We start from the raw sequence: 19,037 nt of genomic DNA, 5'->3' as shown, positions 1-19,037 counted from the left end.
ACCAAAACCCGACCTACAACAACACTCTCCATGTTCTCTGGTCCAGAGGGCAATCCTGCTCTTGGTTCCTTGCGCCATCGGCTTATAAAATGAGCTGCTTCCGGCCCATGACTGCAGGAGACCTCTTCAAATTCAACTCCGTCAACTTGGACGGATTCACTGAGACCTTTCTGCAGAGTTTCTATCTCCGGTACCTTTCCAACTGGCCCGAGCTCTGCATTGTTGCTGACGCACCAGATGGAACTATCGCAGGGTACATCATGGGTAAGGAGTGAAAGTCGGGCGTCGCATCTGTACGCCGGCATTCTCAGGTTTTGCGCAGGCTTCAGCCCATAAAAGCTGCCACACATGTTCTGTCTGCGCTCACAGACTTCAACGCGCACGTGCGTGTGCACATTCGGTGTGATTTGTGATCTTTGAATCCTGCCTGATTTCATATTGCTACGGGAAGCCAGGTGTCTCGTATACAGGGCATTCAACGCGCGTAATCGACCCCGGGCACTATCGAGGAGCGCGTGGCTCTCCTTGAAGGGGTCATTCGCTCACATTTTGCAAGAGTGTCTATCGCGGGGTAGCTGACGCGCTTCTGTGCAATGTCTACGACTGTGGGGTGGCGCCTATTACGAGCTCAGGTGGCGAGCAGCACCGGCTCCGATACGTCATACATGCATGCATTAATAGCTAAATGCATACGTGCATACAAGCATTCATACATGCACACATATACATCTATATACATGTATTTGACAGATCTTTGAGGGCGAATGCGCACTTCACGTTGGGGCGTGGCGCGCTGGAGCGTCCCCTCTACTGTTCTGTGTGTGTCGGTTGCCAGCTGAGTAGTCTGGTTTTTTGTTGGTGGATGCGACGCGGGCGCGGAAGCCTGTGCGCAGTTCCTCTTTCGTCGCCTGCCTTCCGGTCTCTCCTCTTGGGACTGCTCAGAGACGCCCATGCCACTCAGACGTGGAGCTGTGCAAGGACTGCATGCGGGACTGGTGCCCCCCAGTTTCCAGCGCGGGTCGGTTGACGTTTTCCGGCGATGCGTGGCCTTTCGGCGCAGTGGTTTTCCACTGCGTGCGCTGTGAGATGGTGCTGTGTCCAGGCAAAGTCGAGGGAACGGGTATGGACTGGCATGGACACGTGACCGCGCTGTCGGTTGCACCGGAGTTCCGCAAGTGTGGCCTCGCGCAGAAGCTGATGTCCTTCTTGGAAAACATTTCAGAGATGAAGTTCAAATGCTACTATGTCGACCTCTACGTTAGAGTGTCGAATACCGTGGCCGTGAACTTCTACAGGAAGCTTGGCTACCGCGTGTGGAAGACAGAGAAAGGCTATTACTCCGGAAAAGAAGACGCCCTCGACATGCGGAAGCCTCTCTCCCATGACGTCGATGCAGTGTGCCTCAAAGGCGCCGAAGAACCCCTCTAGTACTGGGCACTTACCCTCCTGATCGCGTATTTTCTCTTTTCTTGCCTGACTGTCCCCACCGGATGGTGTAGTTCCTCGAGGTCGTGATATGGTAGGCTCGTGGGCTGTTTTGAAGAGCACTCGAATGTGTAGACCGCTCCATGCTGTGCCATGAGTGTAAGACTGAGGCTCAAGGCAACTGGCGCTGCTGCCCCCGCTCCTGGGGACTGTGGTGCATATGCCCGTCTGCTGGCGGCCGCCGCTGCCTGCGTCAATTTCCTCAAGCCGATTTGAATGATGAGTGAGGCTTGAGGCTCAGTTCACAGGGCACGTGATTTAGCTAATGCGGCAGATTCTTGCTGGAGTACGCGCAGGCTGATTCCGCGGCGCAAGGCACTCGCCATACTCTCTTTGGGGGCGTCGTTGTGAACATTTGCGATTTCTCCGCCGCCCATTTGAGCTCTCAGGGCCATAGCGGAGTGGGCGCCGCCGAGGCGCGACTGGGAAAGGACAGTTTTCAGTGGGTACTCTCCCGACTTCGGTGGCGCAACGCGGTTCACGCGCTCGTGACGAATAAGATTCACCACAAAAAGTCAGAGTCTTCAAAACAAAAAACAAAAAAAAACACAAAAAAAATCTTGACAACCGGCGGAACGAGACGAGACAGGCACGCCCTGGATGTCACATCCGCCAGATGACGGCGCTGCTACATTTGAATCATTCTGCATTCCCCCACTGCCAGTAGGAGTTTGTTTCGACTCGGCGTTTCTAACACACCACGGAGACGATGAGCCCAGTGCGCGCTTCCCTCTGTTCAGCTTTTTTCGCACGGCTCATTTATCAGCTGCATTGGGCGCCCAGGCAGAGGGCTGGTCGTGCTTCTCATACTCATGTCCCGCGACGAGCGAGCGGCAGTTGTAGCCGCCCTCAGGGTCGGTGCCGCACTTGCTCACCGTCGAAGAAGCTTTGCCTTTTCCGCGTAGCCGCCTGCGGTCGCGAACGGCGCCTTCTTCCGGGCCAGCGAGGCCGCGCCGGTGGAGACGGGGTCATGGTGGTGCGCCTTGAGCTGGTCACTGATAAGATCGACGAATGCATCTGTGTTGGGCGAGACGTCTGACTTTGTTGCTGCAACATTGTTTTTGGGATAGAGCGATGTGGCGGAAGCGCCGCTCAACGCTGCCCCACGAGGCACGGCCTCTGCTCCACCGCCGCGGCCGCCGTTAACGCTGACGACTGTCGCCCCGCCGTTCGAGCTCGCCCCAGATCCATTGTAGAGCGGCGGCTTCCTCTGGGTCGGACTGACGGCTGCGGAAGGCCGCGCAAAGCCTGAGGCCGTTTGCAACGGGGCGCTGTGAGGCGACGCAGACGCGCCGACTGGCTGCGAGTTCGCATTCTGCGCCATGGGCTGCGCAGCCGCTGGCTGAGCAGACGCGTCGTTGCCGCCGCAGTTCTTGTAGTCGAGAATAGCCATATCTAGAGACTGGGGGACCTTGAGGATCTCAGGGAAGGCCTGCTGGACGAGAATGTGCTCTGAAATGAGCTGGTTGCACGTTGGCTGAGCCAGGAGCTTCAGAGACTTGAAGAGCCATTCGTTGACGCCCAAATTGCGGCACATCTCGAGGCATGCCTCTCGCTCGCCTTCTCCGTCGCCAATAGAAATGACGGTACACTCAGTTCCCTCGCGCATGCGGTCTCCGAATACGTCGTTGATCAATTCTTCAAAGACTTGGATCTTCCACTGTCGTTGCGCCATACCCGTGCTCTGAAGGCGGTCGCGGGCAGAGATAATTTCGATGCCTTGAGACTGAATGTGTCTCAAGACCTGAGGAATGAACTTTTCACCAGAACGGTTGACCCACTCCACACTCGCATTTGTCACAATCACAACCATTGCCTTGCTCAGACACATATTGATGGTTTGAATGCAGAGTTCAGTCAGTTCCGCAAGAGGGGGAAGCATCTCCGGAGGAACCGCATCGTTAAGACCCACGCGGTTCTGGACGGCCGCCCAGTTGGTGGGCAGCAAGGTGTCGTCGTAGTCTAAAATGATCAACGTGTTCTCCGGAGGCGTCGGCAAGGAGGACAGCGGCACATCGGCTGCCGGTGCGCTCGCCAGGTCGGGCGGCGACGTCACTATAGCTTCATTTGACATGTTTGCCTTCGACTGCATTATGGCTGGCAGGTCCGCCATGTCCATGTCGTCTTTCAGATGCGGGCTTGTGCCACTGAGAGGCGCCGCAGCCGGGTTTGGCACGTGTGCCCCGTTCACGGACTTTGGCGCAACTGCAGGGGCGGTGGCAACGCTGGGGGGTTGGCGGCCGCACGGGCAAGGGGCTTACCCTGCGTCTGAGGATACAGCGGTGACGCACCCAGCACGGATTTCTCTGGGGCTTCAGGCAGAGCCCTCAGGGAACTGCTAGGCGTTTGTGGAGGGGGGGACATGGCTGTCGTACATGATGCATTGAACTGACGGTCAAGCATGTGACTGAAGGTGTTCGTGCGGCGGCTGCCACCCAGCTGGGAAGACATTTCGCAGAGATGCGTAGACTGGGAGAGGCTCTGCGTGACCATCTGCTTTGATCCGCGTTGATGATCTGCAGAGACAGCAGCCTGAACGAATGTCGTGCTCGTCTGCGATGCGATGTGCGCGCGCTGTCCCACAACTGGCAGGACGTTACAATGCCCTGGAACGGGGGAAGAGTGTGGCACAGACTCCTCTCCGCGAGAGGGCGCTTTGATGGCTGGTCGAGCCTCCATTGCACAGATTGAGAGTCTAGCTGGGCAGCACGCCTTAGGATGTAGGAGGCGACGTGAGCGGCCTCTTCGTTGTCGAGTCTCCTGAGAGTCACACATACACCAGCAATTCCTGCACATTTGGCAAGGCACGTGTTGCAGACCGGAAGCCTTGCCACCACATCTTCCCGACGCCTACAGTCGTCTCTCCCAATGGCGCCAATGAAGCACGAAACTAGCATATGTGGACCTCCCCGCCATTTACAACCCTGCAGAGAAACACTTGGCGGGCAGCTGCGAGAATTCCTACCTTCCGGATGGGACGAGTTGGATATTGCTCTGGGCCAGAGAACAGCTCCTCTCTGTCCGGCAGCTACAGGCTCTGTCGCGGTATTGGGAGTCGCGTTGAACAGTGCCTTCGAGCGTCTGTGGCGTCCCTCTTATTCTCGGCAGTCAACCTACGACGGCTGCTGTCGCTAGCTGCACCAGGGCGCCGTGCGCTGGGCTTGTACTTGAGTCCTAAAGAAAGTTAGCGGACGCAAAAAAACGGCGAGAGTGGAGCGCAGCAACGAATGCGTCACCTGGCACAAACAAGAGACGATCAGAATGGCCAAGTGTCACGTCTTCGAAACGCACAGGTGCGGGAGCTATTGCTGGGGCGCAATCGACGGCCATCAAAGACTCACAATCGACGCTAGACGATGTAGACGATGCCCAACATGACAACGCTGCTGCCAACAGCCGGGTCCATACAAACTCATAACATTACTTTTCAAGTATGAAGCATCCATGGCTTATGCTAGTGTAGAGGTAGCTCGACTAGTCACGCCGGCTATTGGCGAGTTGGCACAGCCACGGTCGGGGACGGGGTGACCCAACACCACGGTACGAGACACAGCGACTGGAGAAAGGCAAGTTCCAGCGCGTGTCCACCAGAACGCAAAGGGTAGAGTGACTCAGGCAACAAAACAGGAGGAACGCTTGGCGTAAAAAGAGCAAGAAACTGTGCGCCGATTTCTTCTCTGCCAGCTCGATGTGCGGATGACCCACCCGCGAGTTCGATGGCTCGCCAGCTGCCGAGTCGCTGTCGACAGATGTAGCCCGCTCCCGCACCTCGTCCTTGTGACCAAGGAAGCGCTATATCTCCCAGAAACTAAGGAGAGGAAGAAAGACTCCCTAGAAAAAGAGGCATTTCAGAAATGCTGCCCAGGGAAACTTCGTTTTCAGCCGGGAAATTCCTTGTCCTGAAGCTGCAATGCTGACTGAGAAGGATAGACTGCATTTGAGTCGAGTCCGATGTCCAGCCGCACTGCAATTCCTCGCGGCGTGGTGGCTGTTGGCAAGACAGGAAATCAGAGGAAGCCCGCTCCAGAGTGCCAGCCTTCCATATACGGCCTCTGGCGCAGCGTGGCACCGAGGCAAGATGTATGCAGAAATTCTTCCCGGCGCCGGCCACCCAGCCGATTCCTGAGTCTTGGCCGGCCTAGGAGCCAATTTCTTTCCGCTCTCCATCTTGAAGTGCGAAATCGGCTGAACGTTGAAGTATTTTTAAAGGGAGCCACATAAACTACAGCGGCCGACGGCGCCTCCCAAATTTCTTCACGGTGCAGGTGCCCTTAGCCGTTCCGTTGCTTTAGCTATCGCATATCCCATTTCAGAAATCCACGAATGCGGTGTCACGATTGCCTTATTCTTAAACTGGTCTGAGAGAGTCCAGCACCGCATTCCCAGACTAGGAAACTGCTTCCGTCTTTGTCCCGCCGGTACAGACACCAGATGTGTCGTCTTGTCCCTGTCCTCGGAAACCTGGGGTCGGTGTAATCTTCGCATTCAATGCGATGGGACAGTAATTTACTCGAAGCTGGGCACCTTCCAGGAGTGAAACGACATAGAATAGGGAATGCGAGTCTGATTCGCGATCCATTTTCTGTACCAGACTCTGGCAGGTACCTGCCATGCAATCTGCTCAGTGGGGTGCCTGCTCCTGGCTTTTCGGCCGCTCCTCCGGGCCTTCCTGACTGAAACTTGGCTTCTCTGCCGTCGGCAGCTGGTGTTGACGCTCCTAGAGGATAAGCATATGCGCCTTGCATGCCAGTCCTCTGTGGGGGCCTCATAGAACCAGTTTTGCAGAAGCAGTCGCTCCCAATACAACGTAGACAGCCGGCATCCCATCAGGAGAGCGAGCCAATACCATGTGACTCCGCAGAAGGCAAAAGGACATTGTTTTTACTCAGTCTGGCCAGATCCACACACGGGGATACACTTCGTGCTCAACCAACCCTAACTTGCTCAGACATGCGGGCATTCGGAACGTGTGGAGAGAGAGCATGCCTCCAGGCGTCAGAGCACCACCACTCTCCCCCGGGGTTCTTCTTAGAGGATCAAGTCGCCCGGCTGAGTTCCCTTCCGCAGCCTTCCCTGGCAGCTGCTATAACTGTACATGCATCAGGCGATTGTGTATGCTTCACCAATGTCGCTGAGGCCATTCCTTCTGCAGCAACCGCCCGTCTGCTTCGCCGACTTTGCAGCTAACATCACCTGTCTGGTGGCCACGCGGTGCCAGGCATCAGTAACGGTTTCCTTATTCACTGAATCTGTGTCCCCTCAAGCACGGCTTACACAGATCAGGTCGTACCAGCCAGTAGTCGTACACTCAAGCACTCGTGTTACAGGAGCCCTGTTATACAAGACACTTGTACACGTCAGACTGTTCCGCAGGTTCAGAAGTAGTAACGGATGCGAAAAAAGCACTCTGAGAAGATTCTTCATTCGTTGTTAACGGATGTGGCCTTGGGCGGAGACTGTCCACTCGATGAGAATATGACGCAATGTCATCGAAGAACGCTCGCAGTGCTCCCTAACCTGGTAGCGTGGATCATCGATTCGTCGAAGCATGCAGAGCAAGTGTGTTTGCTTTTGTTGTAGAATGCCTAAGCCGGCGGAGTCTTAATTAGGGTGTCATTCGCCTCAGTGCCCTCAGCCACGTGCTGGTTACTGCGGAAAGTCACGCACCCGGCGGCACCTACTGCATGTATGTTCGTTACTCTCTCAGTCAAAGCCCAGATCCTGATCACCCGTGTACGCATACGTTCCATGCCAGTGTGTCGTAGTTTCTGGCTCGCCTAGATGTCGTAGGCCCACGGAACTTACGCTCGTTCAACGTGGCTGTTCGCTCGCCACCACTTGGGCGAGGTCACCTGCGGGTAGACGCAGAGCTGAACTCGGCGCAAAAGGTTCCGAATGTCATTCGTAGAACATGGCAACGCAGATCCACAGAGTCAGCGAGTGATAACTGCGCTGAACCACATCGTCCGCAACTCCCTAAAGCCTACTGGCCATTTGGCCTCATGGTGTGCCTTCGCGCCTATGGACTGCCGCACAACGACAGCTAAGGCCCAAGGCGTGCAACATGCAAGTCTTTCGAAGCGCATCACGCCAATAGATCCGCCTGTCCAAAGCATGTAAGAAAACCCTACCCTCCACCTTCCCAGACCTGTCGGCGAGGTCACAAATATCACCCAGAAACGCGTAGGCGAATGTCTGACCCAGTGCCCCAGTAACACGTCGCGGCAAAGTGGCGAGGTCGCCGAGACTTCCGTATACCAGGCGGCGTCAAGCTGCGTTGTACTTTCCCTTCAGGTACCTTGCACTGCGTTTCACGTAGAGACCAACAACGCACTGTGATGCACCAAATACTTGACACAACAGTGACCGACAGAGGCTCTCCTTCGCACGCAATAATAAGATGCAAGCGACGGCCGGGGAGGGCAGCCACAACCGCACTAAAACGGTTCGGTTGAGCCTGCCCGCAGTCACGCCACAACGAGCTCTGAAGATGTTCTCAACTTTGGCATGTAGCGTGTGACAACGACATACTCCACCCGTCAACCAGTAGCACGCATGGCACCATCAAATTGCCTCTCAACAGCAGTAATCTCCTCGACGCACGGGCAGAAACCGACACCGTTTTCCACTGCAGGTGCGGCACAATCGATCACGTACGCGGCTCCGGATCGCGACTGACTGCGTGGTAACGCCCCGGGTGGAGCTCCGCGCACAGTGAAGTCTTGGCGACCGCCATCCGCAACGCAACGGCCAAACGTGGTGGCGGCACCCAAATCAGTCAGCACGACTCAAACTGTTTTCCGCACTCATATTGCCACTCATGCTTATCAGTCGTACTTTACAACTCCATAAACGTAGCGTGGCAATTGAATCATTCTGCCGCTGCAGCCAGCCCTCGGAAAAAAACGCAGCTGTAGCCCAGCTATGTGAGCAGCAGCGCGCACGCATGAACAGGATACATTCCAGTACGCGCGGTTGCAAGGCCCCTGAGAAAAAACTCTGCGAACAATGGTGGCTTTGCACATAAAAAACCCCAGCGCCCATTCTGTCGTGAGGGCTCTGGTTACACCACACCATTTCGCATCGACATGGTTTTACTTTAAATTCAAACCCATGTCTCTGTCAGTAGCACACACAGAATTTAAAGCTCTGGGAAAAACACGGAGTTCACCGGCTGTGCAAGGTGGGTCCAGATAAGACGCCCCACCGCGTCTTCCATTTGGAACAAGAGACCGCATAACCACCAACTTAAAGCGACCTCACAGCCTTGTAAACCCGCAGCGGCGGCTAGGGTGGGTCATCACGTTCTTGCAGTTACCCGTGACTCACAAAGAAGGCATAACTCAAAAGCACTGAATCATGAAGGGCTCTGGACCTGCGTTCGAGTATGTATCAGCTCGTCCTGTAATTATGAATGCTAAGACTGCGCCGGCGCCTCCTTCTCTGCCCTGAAAAAACCGAGTATTCATTACCCTTGCCCCGGTACTTCTAGCCAGCGAACCCGGCGCTATGGAGCAAACCTTCCTGAACCATAAACACATCGAGCGCCGCAGGCTCCCCGAGAGTTACGTCCCCTCTTCCGGTGAGACTGAGGGACCAGCGCTCTGTAGAAGCTGTTTTAGCGAACAGGTCACACATGCCGGTACAGACGTACGGCCAGCACTGACAAGCACTACCACAATGCCCTGAAAGTGCGCAACACATGGCCCTCTGTTCACCACAGAAGTGCCCTTCCGCAATTTGGGTAGCACCGAACTCTTGTAACTGACCCAACGGCACTGTCTCGTCCGAGAGGCACAGTTTGATTGGCACCGGGCTGAGGTGCTCGCTAGCTGTAAACGACTCATTGAGTTCCTCAGTGCCATCCAATTCTTCTGACAACGCTGTCAAAACTGATACGTCGCAACTGTTATTTGTGGTCACTCCTGAGCCCTGAACAGGAAGCTGGCAGTGGAATTCGTCATCCGGTTGTCCAACAGACGTGGTGTCCTCCCAATCACTCGGGCACCCAGTAGATAACTCCGAAGCAGCTGTACAGTCCGCTTCGGAGACGATAACGCTTGCTGACTCGTCCCTGTTGGGCAAGCCCTTCCCGGGGTTACAGAGTCGGACCGCTGCGTCCTGGGGAAGGCCTCCGGATTCGCAACTGAAACCGTCGCCGGTTGTATGCTTGAGGACTTCCGATTTGCCGTCATCACCTGTGTTCAAGCACGAAGGGGTGTCAACGGCTGATCAGCGACGTTAGTGGTTGACCACGCAGACTGTCACTAGGCAGTCAACACGGCGGCAAGCTCTTTCCTCCAGATAAGCCAGTCCTCCGTCGTCTCCCGTCATGTTGGTTAGATAAAAACTGCACATGAATCCTCACCTGTCGGGTGAATGGAGACGTCGGTTGGCGTGGAACGAAAAAGTAACGCAGTTTGCAGCTTTTCCATAGCGCAGGAAGTTAGGGTAGTCTCACGCCAGCCGTCGTACTGGGTGCACTCGTGTTACCTTGAAGTAGTGGTGTCTGCTGGGAAAAACTGGCGGATGAAACAGAGATAAACAGCTCCCGCCCAACCGTACACCTTTCAGCATCGGGGACCCCGTATGGTCTGGATGGCTTCCCCAACAGAAAACTGATTCTACAGAATACCCGGCCTCAGACTGTGCCCCAAATGTGTTATTGCGGACGGATAAGGCCCCACTTTAGAATATATGTGATAAATCGTTGAAGTTATAGCGAGTTGTATGGTGCAGGGGGTCCGACTCCAGTTACGGGGAACGGAACACGGTGAGACGCAGCTTCATTCAGCCCCCCTCGTTGCACACCCGATAACAAGACGCTTTTTTGCCACCAAAAGCCAATCTGTACAGATAAGCTGAGCAGCGACGCTGGAAGCGGCGACGAGCGTAAGCGGGGCTGCCCCGTACCGGATCGTACTGCAGCAAATACTTGATTCATCGGCCGCCACGCAGATCAGCCCGTAGGTACGCGTTGGGTGCGCCGGCTCCCGCAAACTTGTTTGCACGCCTGGTTACCACCGCTCGCCACAGCTCATCTTTGGACAGTGTGTCCGGAACAGGTAATTACCGGTTCACCAGCAGGCCACTACCCGCAGCCGCAGGTCCTACCACCACTGCTCGTGAGACACGACGCCTGCGCTTTTGGCTGGCCGTCCGAGGACGCGACGAGGGGCAGCTTGTTGTGTGTGTCAAAAGCTCCTGCTGCTCGATGTATGCGGTGGTGGTGACTGCTCATACGCGGGGCACCGCTAGTCGACGCGTAGGATCGAGTCGAACCAGGGTGTGTGTTGGAAGGCAGGGAATAGTTTGTGGAGCAGCGAGGTGGCAGGCAAGCCAAGAGAGGTATGTCTTTTGGTGACCAAATGCAGCATTCAAGTCGGGACAGTAAGTGAAGTCTGAGCCTCATGAATGGGCCTTTTTGTGTTATTCATGCCTCCGTAATCTGCTCTGCTCAAGCCCTTAAAGCGAAGATTGTCTCTCAGCCGCGTCGACTCTCGTTGGTGCCTCCGTGGTTTACACCGAATTTCCGGTAAAATCGCCGAAGGGATGTTCCGTAGTTGTCGCTGTGGTGCAGTAAGCGTGGGTGACGTTATGCATATTAGCGAAGAGGCAGGGTAAATCGCGGTGCTTCCATGCATGGATGGGCAACCACTGGGCGGCAACTTGACTGTCTTGCTTCCGGACAAGCCTCGATAACCTGAGGGCTGCTCAACGGCGGGCTCACGTGACGTCGCGTTGTCGCGCCGATATCGTCCTCAAGATCCGCGTACAATCACAATTCCACGGAGCCACCATGGTGGACACATGGACAAGGCTATGCTTCAGCGTTTGAAAAAGTTTGTGCTAAAGCTTTTCCGGCTTGCGTGTGGTTTCAAGGGCTGCGCTCCGCCGGATACGTCGAACGGAGAATCTGTTAACCTGTGCAGGCGGACATGGCAGCAGTGCGACATGCGGTATGGCGCTACCAGCCCGACTTACCAGAATGATACATGGGAAGGGCCGAAGCAGTCTCCAGCATTCAGCGCATCAGCCACGTCATGGTACAGAAGTGGAAATGCCTGGACGCGTGCGTCCCGCACGCGGCCAACTCGCCGTTCGCTGGTCGTATCCGGCACCAGACTGAGATCGGGGCCCTGATGCAGCTGTATATGTACAGCTCGTGGTTGCTTTTGCGGAAGGTCTACCAACTCTCAGCGGCTACTACCCGCAGTCACCGAGACTGGGGGATACCACGCGGTAGCACCAGCATCCAGCCGTGAGGCGGTCGAATTGTTTCACGGCACAGTTTGGTGTTCAGATATTGACCCTGGGAGTAGAGTGCACGAAATGGTGTTCTACCGCTCACAGGCGCTCCTAGCAGTGCCGCACCGGTGGTCGGGGGGGGGGGGGGGGTGGAGGAGGTTGCTCGGCGAGTTTGTGTCTCCTCGCAGTTCTGTGTCGTCAACTGCCACGGGGTGTAGCAGCCTGATACGAAAGTATGGCACAGGCAAGCCGGAGGCCTCGTCCCTCATATAAGAAGCTGCGGAAAAGTTGCCGAGCCGCCGGAGCGCTGAGCGGCTAGCGGCACTAGCGGAGCTTTATGAGAAGGTGTTGTAGTGTCTGTCTTGTATCGCCGTTCCGCACTGGGGACGGAGATGGGGAAGGCCTCATGCTTCGGCCTAACATCTCTCACGGCCTCGAGCGCAGCTGTTGTGATGGCACATCGCCCCGTTCAGAACGGTACCCGGTTGGACAGGAGCGTCGTAGCTGCATGTTCCATGTCCCTCACAATAGCGCTGAAGCTGTGTATGTGTGTGCGTGCGTAGGGGCGCGCGGGAGGGACGTAAGATGATGAGGAAATGAAAGTACCCGCAAGCCCTAGAATTTCTCTGCGTTAAAAGCTACTCAAGGACAGACATGATGCTTTAAGTGCGTTGTGCTCGTCTGTTTGCCCGCCAATCGCAAGCGGTCTTCGTGTATCGAAGGAGCTTTGAAAATTTATGGTGTGGTTGCACTGCTTGGAGAATGCCAAGAAACCTACATCTGCAGGTGCTTGTAACACGCCGTCAGGGCAGGTGTGCGTCGGTGTGCTTGCTCGACGATGTGGATACATTCACGGACAGGGGCGATTTTGTACAGTGTGTGTAGTAATATGTCAGAATATGGCCGCATATTGCGCGAGCTACAGGCCTCTAGAGCTGTGCAGTTCAGCGAATGGTGCTCTGCTTCGGCAGTGTGGTTTCTTCCGGTAGAAACGATACGGATCCCTGTTGCTGAGGCCGCTGAAGGGATAGAGAAGGAACCGTGTAACAGTGCCCCTGCGTGACACAGGACCGGACAGTCTCCGGGCGTGCAACGCGTGCAGCGGCGCGCTGTGTGATCGATCTGTTGAACCGGCCCAGATAAAATTGGACTGGCGCGTACAGCGGGGGGCCGCCAAAGGCGCTTGATCGGGCCAAAAAGCCCCCTGAAACCCAAGAATCGGTGTCCTTCCCGTTTCACAGCGCACGTTCATCACCGCAGAATTCCGTCAGTGCTGTTGTTGCGTTTCGGTGCATCATTCCAAGGTAAATTCGGACGCAGGAAAGTTCGAACTGCGTGTATTGCTCGAAGGGGAAACGCGAGCACGCATCTCGTATCGCGTGCAGGCGGCTTTCTCTAAGCCTGACCTTGTGTGTCACTCGTAAGCCGAAACATTTGTGGCGGTTTTCTGACCCTCATGAGCCCCACTGATACTTTTCCAACCCGTTCGTCCCCTGTGTAACACCGCTTCATCCAGGTATTCAAAGCGAACAGCACACCCGACAAGAGCATCCGGCTGATATTACTGGCCAGACTACTGCGCAAAGCAGGGGAATTTATGAAAACTGCGCTCCTCCTTGTCAAAGGGAGGGAGTGACAGTTGGGGCATCCGGTCTCATGTCTCATGCGCTGCGTCGGCTACCAACAATAGAATCTGAAGAACTCTTGGCTTCCAGCAACTAGAGGTGTCCTGCCCATCATCTGACTGCATAGCGAACCCCACGCTGGAGAGGCACGGACACAATTGTAATCAAGCTGTGCCGCCCGTGCCCGCCGAAGATGGCAGAGCCAGTCGCTCCAGAAACTCACAAGGAGGACTACCAGCGTGCTCTGAGGCGGAAGCTGGAGGGACACCTAGCGCATCATGCGCACAAAGCACCCCCGCTTACCAAGAAGGAAGTGCTCGATCTGGGCCAGCTGCAGCACGAGGTTCATGTAGAGGACGAGTGTCGTGCTGTAAGGAAGCTAATAGGATGAGACAGCAGACGCTCTGCATGAGCGTGTTGGGTCGAACTTTCTTCGGTGTCGCAGGGCATCCTTCGCGGCAAGCCCGGGCACTGCAAAGCCTGCGCCTCCAGCAGAAAACCAGCCCTGATCCGCGTATATGCAGCCCACTGCAAATGGCTCGTATGACTCCTGTGTGGGACGCTGAGTTTATTTATGTGATCTTACTCAGTGAATGGAGGATTAGTGCTCGGTGTTAATGTTATCCGGTTGTGGACCCCAGTTCTATTTTGCGGCCGGAGAATGTGCCCTGCGGGCGTGTAAGTGCATCAGTCGACGTGCAAGGGTTGCATATGCAAGGATGCAAATATCGGTTTTATATGACGAAGGACTAGTTCGCTATCTTCGGGTAATGTCTTCATTGTCTCTCACGCTCGCAGCAAGGACTGACAACTGAACAGATATTCTACAACGCTGCTGTCCCGCTACTCTACGAACAAGCCCTTCAGCATGAATCGAGCACGCTGATATCGAACACCGGTGTCCTCTGTTGCTCCTCAGGTGAGCATTTGTGTGCCCTAAGGCTTCGAGCATATTGAGCGTATGTTCACGAAATAAGTCTCGCTCACAGATTCCTTCTACACATCGCGAGCGGAGGCGAGAACGCCACAGTTGGTGCGTTTCCACCGAGTGAAGTGGAATAGCTTTCGCGTGCGCGCTGGCGGTTCCGAAAGCCAAATGGCTTCAAGGAAGCTCTCGCGTATGCCTGCTTTGCTTGCGTGTACTGTAGGACTCAAAACAAGGCGCTCTCCAGAGGACAAGCGAATTGTGCGCGAGGGCGAATCACAGGATAGGGTCTGGTGGGGGAAAGTCAACATTCCATTCGAGGAACAGTCGTATTTGTTTAACAGAGAGAGGGCAATTGATTTCCTCAACACACAGGTAAGTACACGGATAGCGGGGAGATGGGCAACATAGGCAGGTCTACACCCATTCATTCATGCTCTTGCGGCGGCATCCACCAGCATGGAGGGCAAACCGCAGTCAGTAACCGTGAATATAGGTGGGGTTCATGCGTGTGTGCATCTGTCCGGTATTACCACTGCGTTTTTGAGCAGTGGGCGTAGTCTCTCTTTAAACCGGTGCCAATCCTCTTTTGGTGGCCTTCTAGTTTGAGCAAGCCCAGTCCCCTTCGTGACGTGGGCGACAATGAGATGCCCGAGTGGCCAAACTGGGCAAATGGCTAGAGTATTTATATGGTCACTCATGGATGTACTGGCGTTTCTCTTCATGTTTGCGAAGCTATTATTGAAACACACATGGCTTCCTCCACTGAGGAGCGAGGGCTCTCTCTGCTGCCACTGCCCATGTATGGCGCAGCAGTCATACCTTCCTGGGCGTATTCTATTCAGAAAAGACTGTTTGTCGTGGATGGCTTTGCGGGCGCGGATCCGGAGTACTGCATCAAAGTCCGTTTGATCGCGACTCGAGCATACCACGCGCTCTTCATGCGAAACATTCTACTGCGTCCGACTCTAACAGAGCTTCAAGCGTTTGAGCCAGATTTCACGATTTATAACGCCGGCCTTTTCCCAGCAAACCGTTTCGCTGAAGGTGCGAGGCGGCCAATGCACGCAGAGGTCATTCACACCGATATTGCTCGCGGGAATACTGGTTGGTGCGCCGCAAACCTCCTATGTTGGGCTTCTGGTGCTGAGAGACGACGACAGCATGCGCTCCACGCTCGCTTCTCTGAGGAAAACCACGGGTGACCGTTCACGCGTCTTTGGCATCTTTCCATTCCTGAGCAGCGAGCGAATCGGGTATACCACACGAGGGCCTCTATCCTTCTCTCATTTCTACCCTTTCGTTGTTGTGTCTGTTCTGACATCAGGCGTTAGCAGCCAGACATCGGTTGCCCTTCATTTAGGCAGGGGCGAGATGGTCATTCTCGGTACCCAGTACGCTGGCGAACTCCACAAAGGCATTTTCACCTATGTGAATTACGTGATGCCACCGAAAAATGTGCTTCCCCTGCATGCGTCTTGTATAGTCGGGAGCGCAAGAAGCAACAGTGACGTCACCATGCTTTTGGGCCTCACAGCCACCGGCAAGACAGCTTTGGTACGTCCGGGGGGGAAAGGCAGTGCAGGCGGAGTCTTCCCACACGCTACTTTTTTCCAGAGAAGTAAGGCTGTTTCAATATAACGTCGTATCCTACACCAGCAGTCCGAGATTGCCTGTTTTCGTGCATTGTAGATGCCCCCGGGTGAATGTAGAGATAGCGCACCCTGCCTTTGGATTCGCATGTCCGATGATACGGATATTCGAGCACGCGCTGGGACTCAGGACACAGGCACTCTGGTGGCTTGGGGTGCCGTGGGAGAAAGCGCGAGGTACCACTGGAGGTTCTTTGCCGACACTAGAGTGCGGGCTGTGCCAGCTGTGCACGGGTCTATTATGGTGCACACACACGTTCGCGGCCAGAAGGCTACACCCTGCGAAGCTCCTCTCGGTGCCCCCCATGTCAACTGTCCGTCCCACCCCAGCGGAGAGGGTTTGGGCCACGTAGTTGCCCCTGGTTGTTTTTGCGGTGTATCTTTTTAGGTGGCGACCGCAGAAGGGGAAATTCTAGCAGATGACGAAGTGATGTGGACGCCTAAAGGCGTTGCAGGCGTCCTTGGAGGTTGTTACGTCCGCTGTAAGGACATACAGAAGGACCCGTGTCAGGCGTTCACGAAGGCGATGACCTACGGCAGTGTGATGGAAAACGTGGTGTTGGATGAGGAAACCCGGCAAGTGTACTTCTACGACACGAGTATCACAGACAACACACGGTGCACGTACCCTCTCACGTACTTGGAGCACGGATCGAAAGGCAGGCCCGCGGTCCCTATGCATCCCAAGCACTTTGTCATGCTTGTAAGTCAGGCCAGACTTTTTTTCTGGCGTCTTCCGTCCCGGCGCCGCGTGCAGCTCGTCGATCTGTTCGCTCTCAGAAGTGTCCTTTCGATACAACTTTGGGGCGTCGCTGGCATGCCTTTGCGCAAGCAGTACGGTTCTCATGGAACGATCGACTTCCGTCGTGATGAGATGCGTTGTTTTTTACAACATTCCAGTCGGGGTGTTCTTGTGCTGTGCTACGCGGGGGGTACGTCGAAGTTGCCCCGGGTCACAATCGCAGGCCGCTGGTGTCCTCGCGCTTCTCTTTTCGTTTTTCTTTCCTTAGCTTCCTCTTACGCAGCTGGCGGTTTCGCCGCAAGTTTCTCGGTCTTGCTTGTTTCTGAGGTCGTCTACGCTCATCTGTGTCTTTGTCGTTGGCGTGTGTGGGTGCTATCTCTAGACAAACGATACCTTCGGTGTCTTCCCGCTTGTTGCCCGCCTTTCCATCCGTCAAGCTCTCTTCTACTTTTTGAGTGGCTTCACTTGCAAAGAAGCAACAGCTGAAACAGGGTCAGACGGCATGCCCCTCGGAGCGCAGCGTCGCGCCGTTACTTTCTCGGCCTGCTCCGGCGCAGCGTTCCTTCCGCTGCATCCCACTGTCTACAGTGATCTACTGGTAAGAGAAGGAAAGGACTGTCTGGAGTCTGATGTACTGCGCAAGGCTCGAAGTGATGATCAAAGAGAAATCACAGCACGCGACAACACATGGGGTCTGCAGCGCCTGGTCCTACGCCGTTGTAAGGAAGGTTTTCTCGGTCGTCTTTTTTGGTCCTCACTCTCGGTATCCTTTGTTGGTTGATAGTAGATGAAAGTCAGCGGAAAAAAATGTGGCGACTTTGGCCATCCACACTTCATGTTGCTTCGTTGTGGTGCTTCCTACGTGTCTGCTTCCCTGGCAAGAAGTTCGTTAGTGTTACAGGTATACACGTGGGTGTGTAACGGCCTCGGTCGGGGTCTCTAGTTTGCGGGCTTTCCTCCAGCTGCGGACCGTGAAAGGGGAAACCTACACACTGAGCCTCTCGAGTCTGCAAAAAGCCTGTGTATTGTGCGCATACGCGCGAAAGCCTGCTAAAGGGCCGCCGCACCTTTCACCCAGGCCGATGGCATGACTGTCTCGCCGTCCGCAGATTCTCTCTCAGCAGTCCAGAAAACCGGGGGGTGCCTCTGGGTCGCGTAGGGGATACAGGGCACGCCACTGTCGCATGCAGCTCCCTGCCCAAAAGTGCTCAAGACTTCCGGCGGTGTGAGTGCAGAGCGCCAGGAGAGCGAGCCGGCTAGGTAGCCTCGCGGAAGGGAGGGGTTGGCAGTTCGGTCTCTGCACAAAGTAGGGACGGTGCCGCGCGTAGAGGTACTTGTCGCGTAAACGTTTGTTCCTTTCAGGAAAGGAAACTCAAAGAGCATGGTACAACGGTCTGGTTGATGAACACTGGCTGGGTGGGGGCCCGGCGTACGGCGTCGCTCCACGCTCGACGGGAAGCAAAGTCCCGCTAGACGTCTCGCGCCGCATTCTCAAAGCCGTCCACGACGGCACGATGAACCAGTGCTCGTTCCAGGTACGAAAAGAATATGGCAGCAACGGCGTGTGTGCTAGCTGTTGCCCTTAGTGCTGTGTCTGTGCCCACGTCAAATATAGCTACATCCAACTCATGTCTATGCCTACTTAACCAAAGCGCCGCGAGCGTGTTCGCGCAGGCTTGCTGCCATGTTTCTTTCGGGGAGGTCGTCACGCCACTGTGCACGTGTTTGTCTGCAGTTCCAGTTGGCAGCGTAGCTCTGGTGTCTGTGTATGTACATGTGCGTACAGAGGCATCCATGGAGGCAGCCTCGCCACGCGAAATCCTCGTGTTTCTGCATCCTTCGTGTAGTGGCCTGTCTGTGCTTGCCTCAGGAACTTCCTGTGCTCAATCTTGAGATCCCCGTCACTTTGGATGGCGTCCCCGAGGACCTTCTCTCTCCTCTGCGCGCGTGGGTAAAGAGGACGGGAGACCCGTCCAAGTTCATGGAGCAGGCTCAGTGCGTCGCCAGTTTGTTTGCTGAAAACTTCAAGCAATTTGAGGGGCTCGTTTCGTGCGAGGTAGCCTCCGTTCTCAGAGGCAACTCAAATGCCAATGGCGCACACTAGAGGCCCGAGGTACACAGGGCCTTTGGCTGTAGATCCCAGACCGCGGAAATGCGGCGCCCCTCTGGCGCTCGACATATCAGAATTTGTGAAAGATTCCGGAAGCGTATCTGTGGCGTCGACCTCTCGCAGACAAAAGGTTGACATGTCCATACAGGTCTCTGGCAGCGAGCGAATACGGTCCGATGCTGTGAAGGCGAAAACGCAGCGCAGTATCTTGAAGGCTCACTTAACGGGAGATATGCATCAGTGAAGGCCA

The 19,037-nt window shown here is 55.4% G+C and overlaps 3 protein-coding genes across 3 annotated transcripts; 2 read left to right on the top strand and 1 right to left on the bottom strand.

The window, feature by feature from the left end:
* Window positions 1-89: 89 nt before the first annotated feature.
* Window positions 90-1,428, top strand: BESB_020180 (n-acetyltransferase family protein; the record flags this gene model as incomplete). The annotated part of the gene is made up of 2 exons (XM_029360727.1): window positions 90-264; window positions 1,103-1,428. 2 exons carry the CDS (start codon window positions 90-92, stop codon window positions 1,426-1,428), a joined length of 501 nt encoding a protein of 166 aa, XP_029216086.1.
* Window positions 1,429-2,356: 928 nt separating this feature from the next.
* Window positions 2,357-4,164, bottom strand: BESB_020170 (uncharacterized protein; the record flags this gene model as incomplete). Its single annotated transcript, XM_029360726.1, has 2 exons — window positions 2,357-3,690; window positions 3,747-4,164. 2 exons carry the CDS (start codon window positions 4,162-4,164, stop codon window positions 2,357-2,359), a joined length of 1,752 nt encoding a protein of 583 aa, XP_029216085.1.
* Window positions 4,165-13,551: 9,387 nt separating this feature from the next.
* Window positions 13,552-18,781, top strand: BESB_020160 (putative phosphoenolpyruvate carboxykinase; the record flags this gene model as incomplete). Its single annotated transcript, XM_029360725.1, has 9 exons — window positions 13,552-13,728; window positions 14,157-14,277; window positions 14,507-14,658; window positions 15,129-15,330; window positions 15,611-15,840; window positions 16,324-16,638; window positions 16,693-16,867; window positions 18,040-18,212; window positions 18,548-18,781. 9 exons carry the CDS (start codon window positions 13,552-13,554, stop codon window positions 18,779-18,781), a joined length of 1,779 nt encoding a protein of 592 aa, XP_029216084.1.
* Between the last annotated feature and the right edge of the window lie 256 nt (window positions 18,782-19,037).

The sequence above is a fragment of the Besnoitia besnoiti genome, chromosome XI (genome assembly GCF_002563875.1).
Source record: "Besnoitia besnoiti strain Bb-Ger1 chromosome XI, whole genome shotgun sequence".
NCBI classification, from domain to species: domain Eukaryota; phylum Apicomplexa; class Conoidasida; order Eucoccidiorida; family Sarcocystidae; genus Besnoitia; species Besnoitia besnoiti.
This window is presented reverse-complemented; position numbering and strand designations above follow the sequence as displayed.